General features: G+C 35.9%; 1 protein-coding gene across 1 annotated transcript in view; it reads left to right on the top strand.

Annotated features, from left to right (window-relative positions):
* Positions 1 to 229: 229 nt before the first annotated feature.
* Positions 230 to 11,819, top strand: part of stam (signal transducing adaptor molecule) — an 18,176-nt gene continuing 6,586 nt past the window's right edge. Inside the window, exons 1-11 of the mRNA XM_015398294.1 lie at positions 230 to 403; positions 2,311 to 2,395; positions 3,873 to 3,948; positions 7,722 to 7,817; positions 7,910 to 8,056; positions 8,192 to 8,282; positions 8,403 to 8,598; positions 8,819 to 8,913; positions 11,165 to 11,253; positions 11,419 to 11,506; positions 11,619 to 11,673. Coding sequence (XP_015253780.1) covers positions 364 to 403; positions 2,311 to 2,395; positions 3,873 to 3,948; positions 7,722 to 7,817; positions 7,910 to 8,056; positions 8,192 to 8,282; positions 8,403 to 8,598; positions 8,819 to 8,913; positions 11,165 to 11,253; positions 11,419 to 11,506; positions 11,619 to 11,673 — 1,058 coding nt within the window. The 5' untranslated portion in view covers positions 230 to 363. The remainder of the gene's footprint in view (positions 404 to 2,310; positions 2,396 to 3,872; positions 3,949 to 7,721; positions 7,818 to 7,909; positions 8,057 to 8,191; positions 8,283 to 8,402; positions 8,599 to 8,818; positions 8,914 to 11,164; positions 11,254 to 11,418; positions 11,507 to 11,618; positions 11,674 to 11,819) is intronic.

An 11,819-nucleotide genomic window follows, 5' to 3' on the forward strand; every position in this document is an offset into this window, starting at 1 on the left:
GACAATGACACGCTATTTTTTCACAACAAAAGAAAAAAAAGAGTATTTTTTATTCGTATTTTCTCTGATGTGGAGGCACTTAATTTGCCGCTGAGGAGTGTTTGTCTTTAGGCGCCGAGAGTTGTTATTGGTGTTGCGCCTTTATTTGTTATCAGACTATCCACTACATTTACCCAGCATGCATCGCTTGTTGCCGTCTGGAGAGAAGGAGTGACCATAGATATCCATGGGAGTGACTGTGTAGAAAAGAGTCAGCTAGCTCCCTTTAATATATGCTGCTGGTGTTACTATGTGTTTTTTCTGGATGAAGTAAGAGGAGGAAAAGCAACATCTTAAAGAAGGCAAACATATTAGACCCCAGCGATGCCTCTCTTCACCACCAATCCCTTTGACCAAGATGTTGGTGAGTAATAATCAGGCTAACAGGAGCAGCTGACATCAAACAGCTTTGTTTGGGTGTCCGCAGTTTTTTTAATGTCCCATTATTTATATAAAAAAAATGTTTTACAAAGCAGCGGTGGTAAAAAAAAATGCTTACATGTGTTTTTGTTTATTTTTATCAAGCTAATTGAGGTCAAAAGCTGATGCTGTCATCAGCTAACTGCTGCAGCTAATAATTTCTATGCTTGATGATTAGCTTTCTGTAGCTCACAGTGTTTGGGTTAACCAGCCTGAAATGAAATTAAATGGGATGTGGTGGGATCTAAAACCAGTGGGTTATGCTGTATTTCTCTTTGTTCTCTGTGGAATGGTTCACCACTTCATCTGCTTGTAGAGTAAGCAGGGAAAACCCCACTGAGCACCCTATAGAGCTAATAAGTACAGTACAATCCAACCCAGCCATTAATGCTGCTCTGGGTGTGTTTAGCCTCAACTGTTTTGTGATTTTAACTTTTCAAGTAAAAAATTATCTATAACTTTTTGAATAAACAGGCTCCCTATGGTAACGATTAGTCTTATTATTGTTCTCTGCTTTGATTTATTTGTAATAAAATAACCTTGTTTACATTGTTTTTAAACAACCAGTAATGTAGCAGCTAATCAGGTTCATGGTAGAAAAATGGATATTTATATTTTTTTACTGTCACACATCAATCATGATGATCTCTAATAGATGTTAAAGTAAAAACCTAATTGTATGGGGCTTATATTGGAAATTTGTTATGACATTAGCAGGTATTGACTGCAGCTCTCTAACCCCTCTCTAATAACTAATTTTTGGCTTAAACCGTTGGGGATAGTGGGGAAAACGGTGTTTAATTTTTATTAATAATAAAGTCAGTTTTGGCTGGTTTAGTTACTCTCCTTATAGCTGGTTATTGCATCCTAGAGACATACTGTTTGACATGTTTTTGTCTTTTCCTCAATACATTTTTGCACAAATCATTTCTATTGGTTTTCAAACCTTTTGTGAGACTTAATTTGATCATATAGTGAGCGTTTAGTCTTTATTGTATGGGTGGCCCATGCCAAATAAAGAATCAGCACTGAAAGCCTCCATGTAGAGAGCTGGACTATAGAGAGACACCAGGTTTATTTGTTTTGCCAAGATTTCAATCACTGTAAAGTTCTGTTCAAAGAATTGCATCATGTATCTTCTAATATTTTAAAAAGTTCTTTTGTGTGTGTACCACAATTTATAAGACTTTTTAAAAGCTCATCGGATTGGAATGTAAACAGCTGTATCTATCTCAACATATAAGTGGAAAAACTGCAGCTGTTATTAAAATTTTTATTAATGTACTCTTCCGGATCCATAGGAAAGCTTTTTGTACTGTTTTATTGTTATTTTGTAGCCCTGAAAAAATTGGCCATCCTTAAATTAACATCAAAATTAACTTAATTAGCACTGGCCTTAATGGAAAAATAAAAGATATGTAAAAATTTAACGAAATTCTTCCGCTATTGCAGAAAAGCAGGGAGGCTAAAGCGAACTGTCAGCTAATTAATACAGGTTGCTAGAGTCTGAATCTTTCTTAACAACAACACTTTTTACCTAACATAAATAAAAGCTTTATGTTGCACTGTTAGGCCTACATGCCAGGGTCCTACTCATTTGCATAAGTACACACTGGACTTTTTTTCTCCACTGACAAGTCAGAGGCAGAAATTTGTTTAAAACAAAATATGATCATAAAAATAGAAAGTGGGCAAATCACTTGCAAATGTGTTTTTTTTTCTAGCTTGTACAATTACTCTCTTCCTACCCCCTCTATAAAAACTGAACCAAAATAAAGGGTAAATAGAATAAAAAATCCTGCTATCTGTGTAATTTCTGCTTATATTTCCTGCTGTGTTTCTCCCCTACAGAGAAAGCAACCAGTGAGATGAACACGGCTGAGGATTGGGGCCTCATTCTGGACATATGTGATAAGATAGGACAGTCCCGCACTGGGTAACTTAACCTTTATTTTAAAGTGGAACATAAAACTATTTGGTTTTCTTTTGCATTTTTTTTTTCTTTTTTTATTGTATACATGTGGTGTTGGATGATTGAATAAATATTTACAAGTAGTTTGGTTTAAAAATATTCAAACTCTCAGAATTTTGCATGCTTTGTCGTATAAAACAACACACTTTTTGCTTTCAAGTGAGGTGCACATTTGTTTTCAGCCCCAAGTCCATATTTTGTAGAGCCACCATTTACTGTGGCCGTGGTTCCAAGTCGTCATGCTCTTCTTCAGCTTCAAAGCTTTTCAATTTCTTTTTTATTTGAAAAAAAAATGTTTCAACCTTAGTCAAACGCGTCTATCCACATAACATTCTCAGTTTTTCCAGAAATTATAAATTTCTTTCAGGTTTTGGATTTATGTTGGCCCATTGTAGCATGAATATTGTTTGATCCACACCATTGTGTTGTAATTCTAAACACAGGTTTTGACTCATTGTATTTTTAAGCATCTTGCATGTTTTCATCCAGGATCGCCCTCTCTTTATAATTTATTAATCTTCACATCAACTCTGAGGAGCTTTCCTGTCTTTGATGAAGAGAAGCATCCTTAGATCAAAATGTTTTTACAACAGAGGAAAATTTTATTTATTTATTTATTTTTTGGATGGTGTGCGGTTTTCTTTTCTGCTTGAAACGTCATCTGAAAAGAGTATCTTCCATGCTGTGCCCCCTGAATAAGTACAAATGGGATGTCCTATGGCTTTCTTTCCCATAAAGGCCTGATTTGATAAGTGGCACAAAAAGAAACAGCATGGCAGAACTGTAGTTTTCCTTTCAAGTAATTATTCCACCTCAGCTGCAAATCGCTGTAGCTCCTCTAGAATGACATGGGCTTCTTGGCAGTTTGTTTGATTAATGCCTCTTTTGCCTGTTTGCTAAGGTGTATGGCCATTTCTTTATAGTTTTTAAGTGCTTAGAGATGCTCAAAGCTTGCATTTTTTTTTCTTTTTTTTAAGCTTGGACCTGCTTTTGACATCCAAACTGCCTACTTTATTCCTTGGTCTTAATGATGTTATATATTCACTGTTGTTCTTAAACAATCCTTCAAGGCCTTCAGAAAACAGAGCTTATGAGTTTAAATAGCAGACAATGAACTGTGTTTACTAAATAGGGGATTTCTTTGGTCACTTGGTTACACTGGGTTTAATTTCAGGGTATCAGGGGAAAGGAGCCTGAAAACAAATTGTGCTTCTAACTTTTTGCATTTTAATTTGTGTTCAAAACCTAAACAGTTCAATTTCTCTCTATGTACAGCTATCTAGTACTTTGATGTTGGCTTGTTAGTAAGATATCTCAATAAAATAAAGGGAAGTTTATGGCTTTAATGTGGAAAAAATTCAAGGCTTATACTTTTCAAAGGGACTGTAACCTTTCTTCTGTTCACTCCTTCAGACATCTGAGTTCTGCTTGTTCCTTTCAGGCCTAAAGAATGTCTGCGCTCTATAATGAGAAGAGTAAATCACAAGGATCCCCACGTGGCCATGCAGGCATTGACTGTAAGTAAACTGTAAACAAACAGCCTTGTTTTGCATACAGTTAGGCCTGGAAGGATTTGAAGGCTATGGTGTTGGGTTACGCTATGGTGTTGGGCATTATCCAGGTGCCTTTTTGCCCCTTAATCAAAAAATATGTAGAATACTAGCACTTACTATTGTTATTGTTGTAATTGCTCTTACTATTATGATTCTTATTGTTGGTTTGGTTTTGTATTTATAATCATAAAATCTTTCTACTTCTTTTTTTTCTTTTCTTTCATTTTTTTAAACACAACACTGAATTAAAAACATATTATTAGTTTCCTAGTATACTCGCATCGAAAATTTTGCCGTTGAATATTTTTGTCCAGACATTGCTGAAAAATGCATTTTTGGTTTTCGTCCAATAGCCATTTAAAACCGGAAAACATGGCAGAAACTTGTGATGATGCGACAAACAGCACAGCCAGCAGGCAGACACGCTATGAAACGCATGAAGTAAAGCACTAAAGCAGGAGTGCACAGGTTGCAAAGCAGAGTTTTTCTGAGTTGAGTGCACAGCACACAGATTTTGAGTGAGGGGGAGCAATTTAAATGCAGCACATCGCTCTCAATGCATGCCCAGGCCAGTGGCACAAAATGCCATAGAAATCCAAAACGTCCCTGTCACTATTCTGAATCATGTTAGTGATCATAAGGCATGTGTGTGGTTTTTAGTTGGATTTTTATTCTGACAAGGAGCTTTAAACTGTGACATTTGATTTTTACTGCACTAGGCTCCTTCTCTCAGTACAAAGGCTTGTCCTTGGACTGTCAAAAAGTTTTAAATTGTCCTTCTGGGAATTTGTTTTCAGAAACTTGAAAACAGTTCTTTTGAAGCCTGTTGCAGTGCAGAAGGAATTGAAGTGACTTGATATTTTTTCCAGCTCTACATTTGTAATTAAAAATAAAAAAAATTGGCTAAACATTTAGACTCTTGATTATTCTATTAATAATCTGCATGCAATGCTTTGTGTGATTTTTACAGAATGCAAACCAGATGAAGCAGCAACATTGCCTCTTAAAGTGTACAGGGGTCAGATTCATGAAGCAGGTTTAACAAAATCAGTTTCAAATCTAAAAACTCGAAATTGATCTAGCCTAAAGTCGGGAACTCTGAGTGTTCGGTTTTACAATGGCTGCTATCAATTAGTTCAATCAATTTTAACTACTCAGAGTTAAGCGCGTGCGCAGCTTAAGTGGAACCCCAACAAGAAGTGCCTTTTTCAACCCATTGGAACTAGAGATTTTATATTGCAGAAATAAAAAAAATAAAGTAAAAAAAGGAGAATGTGTTTAAAAGACAGAGAAACAGCGCTACAGTACAAAGGGGTGAAAGGTGGCATAGGAGAAGATTGTTGCTCGAGTTAATGCGTAAGATTATATGAGGTGGGCTATGGTAAGATCTTTTTACTCTTCTCTGTTGCCATTTGTAGGTCACTGAAATAAGATCCTTCCTGATCAAAATCACACTCCTAGACCTAACTGTAGAAATATATTTTTTTAAATACATTTTTGTAGCAGAAACTGAATTTGAGAAAAAAACAACAAAAAAAATTATACTGCTAAGAATTACGTTTTATATATCTAGAAATGTTTACACATTTTAAATGTCCGCTCTGACATTTGTATTTGAAAATGTATTTATGATATCTAAAAAAACATTTTTTCATAGTTAAAATGATACAAATGCTCTGTCGGTGGCTCTTTAAGCACTTGACACCCTTAAGCATATGTATACTGCACTTAGAGATTATTCAACCACTAAATTAATTGATGACTAATTTGATAATCAATTAATCTGCTATATTATTTTAGCTGTAGCTTTAACCTAGCAATGAAAAAGCACACTTGTTGGTTGCAAAGAGACCAACGACCACTCTGAAATTTAATGCCAAAAGAGAAACTGTTCAGTGGGTTTAACAATGTATTCTTTTATCTGTCTATCAATGTAAAGTTTTTGACTTTTGAAGCCTTTTTTAAACATTGGTATGAGTTAATACCACACCATGGCTACTAAACCTGTATATCAGGTCAAACTTAAAGCAGAAATTTACTGTTTTGGAGTGAACATAACTTATGCAAGCAATATACTTGCTATAAAATATGCTAATTGCAAAGAAAATTCTGCAAAGTTATTTTTTATGACATTCTTAAATGTATTTATGTCATATTTAATTATGGACGCATCCATTGAGTCCAGCATTTTCTATGACCTCTCACCCTCTTGACATAAGGCAAGCCTCCCATGATAAGTGGTGCATTTTTTCATTTTTAATTTTCTTCTTGAAAAAAAAAAATGAAACGCAACAAAGAAAAAAAAAATAAAAAATCATCATTAATGATGTTATTCCCATCCGACCTTTAGCAGGATTAAGTAATTAGTAGTAGCCAGTTGACAGCTAACTTATTTTACTTAACTGTTTAATAATCTATCGTTAGTTTCAACCATTCAAGTAAAAAACCTTTCTTGAAAAACTGGGTCATGGTATTGTGCGCCTTTCTCCCTCTCTCCTCTTTCTCCTTTATTTCTTTCCTTTTTGAAACCCAGACTTTGGGGTGCTGCATTTTTCAGACATGGACGTTTTTACTGCTGCTTATTTGTACATTTTCTTGTAAATTTGTTTTATCACTATGTCACTGTGGCACTTAAAGGGGTCATAGAATGATTATACAGGGTATTTGGTGCTGGTCCTTAAGGTCTCTATATAGGGTGTGTAACATTGGTTGGGCTGAAAAAGGCATATTTGCTGTTCTATGAGCCCTAATGCAAGCCTGGTTAAAGGCCCTAGAAAGAAACGACAGGTTTTCTTCCCTTTATGGTTTGCTCATGAATATTTAGATGAGCTGTGCGCTGATTGGTTGGTTTACAATGACCTAAGCTGCTGAACAAAGACGCATCATAGCAACAAGCACTCACTCACTGAAACATCAAGATTGTTGATATGGTAGAGAGACCAGACGTCCTCCTTTTATACCTAAAAAAATGTTTGGGGGGAATTTCAAAATTTTCCGGGATTTTGGTCGACTACAATGCAGCAGAACCGAGCCGTGAGCTCCAGGACTGGTCGGCGCTGGGGACGGAGCAACCGAACCTGACCCGGTGACGGGGGGAAGGGTTTGGTCGCTCTGTCCCCATCTGCCGGGGTTTTCGGACCAACCCCTGAGCTCACGGCTCGGTTCAAATGCCCGGTCCGGTCCAGTCAGCAGCCCAGCAGCAACAGCTTGCGGTTGTGATGACCTTACGTTGGAAACAGCTCCTCGTCTCATTAAAAGAAGTGTAAGTGGGTGTATATATAATCCTGCTTTTTTCACTCTTTACTGCTGAAAAATGAAGGAGAAAACAAAGTTTATTTATTTCACTGCTGAATTTATATTTAAAAAGTATAGTAGCACATATCTTTTCTTCTTCTTTTGGGGCCCCCCTCAGTCAAGGGCCCTTAGAATCTTCCTAACTCACCTTGACCTTACTGAAACAGGCTGAAACTCCAAATACTATTCCATAAACACAGCTCTTAAAGGTTCTGCTGAGCTAAACGGCAGTGTGACTTAAGTTGGTTAGTGCACTGTTAATTTGCTAATGGACGTTGTGAGGGCTGTATGTTCTCCAACTCACTAACGGATCACATATCCAATGCCTGTGTTCCTTGTTGCAAATCACTCGGATACAAAAGAACCAGATTTATTTTTGTCATATATTTAAATTTGGGTTGCAGCTTTTAAATAATTGCATCCTGTTCTCTCTGTCTATGCAGCTCCTGGGTGCTTGTGTTTCAAACTGTGGTAAAATCTTCCACTTGGAGGTTTGTTCCAGAGAGTTTGCCAGTGAAGTCAGTAATGTCTTAAACAAGGTCTGTGGTTAATTTGAATTGCAATTTCCAATAGTTTCTCTTCCATAAATATAGAAATAAATTGAATAATTCTCTAACTTGGTTCTAATTAGGGTCACCCAAAAGTATGTGAAAAGCTGAAGGCACTGATGGTGGAGTGGGCTGAGGATTTCCGCAATGATCCACAGCTCAGTCTCATCTCGGCGATGATCAAAAACCTACGTGAGCAAGGTGTCACCTTTCCAGCTGTGGGTTCCCAGGTAGATCTTTAGGAATACACAAAATAATGTGACTTATTTTCTTCATTCTGTTAAAGTAGATGCAGCACAGTTTAACTTGCCTACACAAGGCTAAATTATTGTTCATTTTTCTGAGATATAATGACCTTTTTTCAGGCTGCAGAACAAGCAAAAGCAAGTCCAGCACTGGTGGCAAAGGATCCCTCCACCACAACAAATAAAAAAGAGGAAGAAGATCTAGCCAAAGGTACAAAGGCTTCAGAAATAATAAATAACGGGTGTAGAAATAAATCTTTACCCAATCTGTATGTACCTTTGCACATTTGCTTTTGGTATAAATGCTCAATCTTCTCCCCATTGTATGAAGCTATTGAGCTGTCACTAAAGGAGCAACGTCAGCAGCCACAGACCTCCCTGTCGAGCCTTTACCCAAGCACTTCCAGCCTGCTCTCCACACACAAGTCTGACGGCAGAAAGGTCCGCGCCATATATGACTTTGAGGCTGCAGAGGACAATGAGCTCACTTTTAAGTCTGGAGAAATCATCACCATCCTGGATGACAGGTGAACTTAGATAAAAAGTTGAAATTAGTAGCCTTAAACATTTGTTTCGTGGTATATAACATTTTACTAATTGTAGTTTACTTCTGAAGGACAGTGCATGTTTTAACTGAAACATATATTTTTTAAATGAGTGGTGCCTAATTATTTTATAATATTAAAGTTTAAGTAAACTCACCACTTACAATTGTTAAAGACATATTTTTCTTTTTTTTTTTTTTAGCGACCCCAACTGGTGGAAAGGGGAAACGTACCAAGGAGTCGGCCTGTTTCCCTCCAACTTTGTCACTGCTGATCTCACTGCTGAGCCCGAGATGAGTAAGTATTAAAAATATCTAGGAATATCTTCAGATATCACTAACCCTTTTTATAATTACTGTATTTAGTAATGCCATAACGGCTTTATGGAAACTGGAGTGGAAGATAATTTATCATTTGTAAACAACTGGTGTACATCATTCAGATTCCAGTGACTGATAGTCTGATCCACACATCCAATAAAAGCCCCACTCCATGTTTCTATATAATGAACCACTAAGTGTGTAGGGCTTTTAGCAAAAGTTCCTGCTTAACACAGAGCATCGTAGCATAACTCATTTATTTCGATGCTTTATCTGTTTCCTTTAGTGTTTTCTTTGCAACATTGCAGTGTCATTCCTACGCAAATATTTACAAAAGTTTAATGTAAATTGATTAATGCAATTTTACAAGCATATAGCAAATGATTTTGTTTGTACATTGGATAAAATAATTGATGCTGTATTTGTGAAGGGCTGGGCAAAAAATAAATACAATATGCAAAGTGACACACACCTGATCGATATCAATAGAAAATGCGTCAAGGATCTTATGTTAAGTCATTAAACTAAGATCCAGAACAGCACAGCATTCTAGAGGATGCAGGCTGAGGAAAAGATTTAGCCTCTCAACGTCTCATGACCAAGCTAAGCAAGGCTGGTGGTAGAGCTGACCTTAGTGGGCTCATGGTTACAATTGAAATTTGAATCTTTATTTCAAATGGATAAAAAAAAACATAATTTTTGATACCGACTGATAATAAACTAAGATATGAAAAGCTTATATTGATTATATATTGATGCTGATGTTATATTGATGCTATAGCCCGATATTGATGCTAAGATACATTTTTTTATTTAATTCTACAGAGGGGGGCTTAATCCTTGGGTATTAAATCTGTATAATTTTACTTTTCTCGGTTTTTATGTTTAGTCGTTGACTGTGGCTATCTTTTTAAAATTGAAAACCTGATTTAAGCATGAATCATTGTGAGGTTATGTAAGTTTAATAAAAATAAATATTTGATCTCCTTTTTTTTTTTTTTGAAACAGTCTGAAATTATATTTCTGATATCATGCAAGTGTTTTCATTTTAGCCAGCAAAGACATTATTGCACCAGCCACTGCTTAAAGAAAATAATACTTACTTAATACTATTCTAAAAATATATTGAACTAGATCTGCTATTTTCACAACTTTTGTGAGACACTTTTGTATAAAGTAGGGTATTAATTCATAAAGTTTATCTGAATTCTATAAATCAAAGTTTTTCACCCAACAACAATGATGAACTGTACAGCAGCATTTTATACCCATCAATTGTAGTATCTAGACAATAGCTGTCAGTCTGGTAAAGAATCTGGTTATTATTTGAAATTGTAAACATTAACTGTATTATGAAGTACAACATAAAACTGATCACATAATAATAAAAAAATAGTTTCCGTCCTGAAGACTAAAACTTAGACTAAATCTAAGATGGCTGTCAAAAACAACACTGGTACAGCCACACAAATATTTGTCTTTATCCATTATTTAGGTTATTGAACATTCTGATTGGTTGAAAGTTTGAATAATTGAGCTTTGTTTAGAAACTCCTGAAATTTTATACATGTTCTTTGAAAAAGATGTAAAGATGGAAATTTGTGAAATTAAAAGTTACATACCTCCTAGGCTACTTTCTCTCTTTGCCAGTTAATAAGACATTAATCCATGTTGCAATCTGTTTTATCATGGAGGTGTTTCTTTTTTTAAACGTGGACTTGCTGTTTGCTCTGAAGCTCATCTATGGGCTGCCTTGAGAATATATATACCACACTGTGGATGCTGACGCCTGAGCTGTTGCAATATGTCCCCAGTGGACCAACGCTTATAAAGTAGTAATAGTTCCACCTTTATAGGGATGACGAGTGGAGCACCTTTTGTTTCCACATCTTACAATTGCAGTGCGAAACAATATTATACACCATTATACACCAACACCATTATATGCTTGATGATGGATTAATAAAAGTCAGGACAAACATGAGATGATTTGAAAGTGTAACTGAATAAAATTGGAAGAAGATGTCAGTTAAAGAAACAAATAAATGCTTATGTTTCTTTGGCAACAGGTGGACTTAAAAAACGAACTATAAAGGATCTACATATTAGTATGTTATCTAAAGCCGGAGGCATCGATAACCTTTAACAGATTTTACTTATATCATATAAAGGTTTTTTTTGTTCAAATAAATATTGCTTGCTCTATGTCCCCATTTGTTAATTTGCAGTAAAAACCGAGAAGAAGACTGTGCAGTTCAGTGAGGAGATCCAGGTAGAGACAATAGAGCCTGAACAGGAGCCTGTATATATAGACGAGGTAAGTTCCCTTCTGTGACTGGCATTAGTTCCATCAGTAAGGACCTTTTAGCATCACATTTTAAAGTTGGTACTTGCTAATGTTAATATGAGTGGTATTTACTAAATTTAGTTTTTTTTGGTTCATGTAGATTTAAGCCATCACATAAACTTTAAAACTTTTTAGGACAAGATGGACCAACTGCTCCAAATGATTCAAAGTGCAGATCCTACTGACAACCAGTCAGACAGCGTTGAGTTACTTCAGCTGGAAGGTAAAAATATGAGCGAAATCAGTGGATAAGAATGTAGTTAAAACTCTAGATGGTTTATCAGAGAGAAAACAAGCAATCTTAGTTTTTGTTTTTTTGTTTTTTTTTTCCTCAGGTGCCTGTAATCAAATGGGACCCCTAATTGACCAGAAGCTGGAGGATATAGACGGGTATGTTGGTCCCTTCTCTTCACCATGGTTAATTAATCATGTATTCTAATGGCTTATAGCATGTTAAGTCAAATTATTACCGTATTTTCACGACCATAAGGCGCACCGTACTAAAAGGCGCACTCTCAGTTATGTGTCCCATTTCT

The sequence above is a fragment of the Cyprinodon variegatus genome, unplaced genomic scaffold (genome assembly GCF_000732505.1).
Source record: "Cyprinodon variegatus isolate N-32 unplaced genomic scaffold, C_variegatus-1.0 Scaffold924, whole genome shotgun sequence".
Classification (NCBI taxonomy): Eukaryota; Metazoa; Chordata; class Actinopteri; order Cyprinodontiformes; family Cyprinodontidae; genus Cyprinodon; species Cyprinodon variegatus.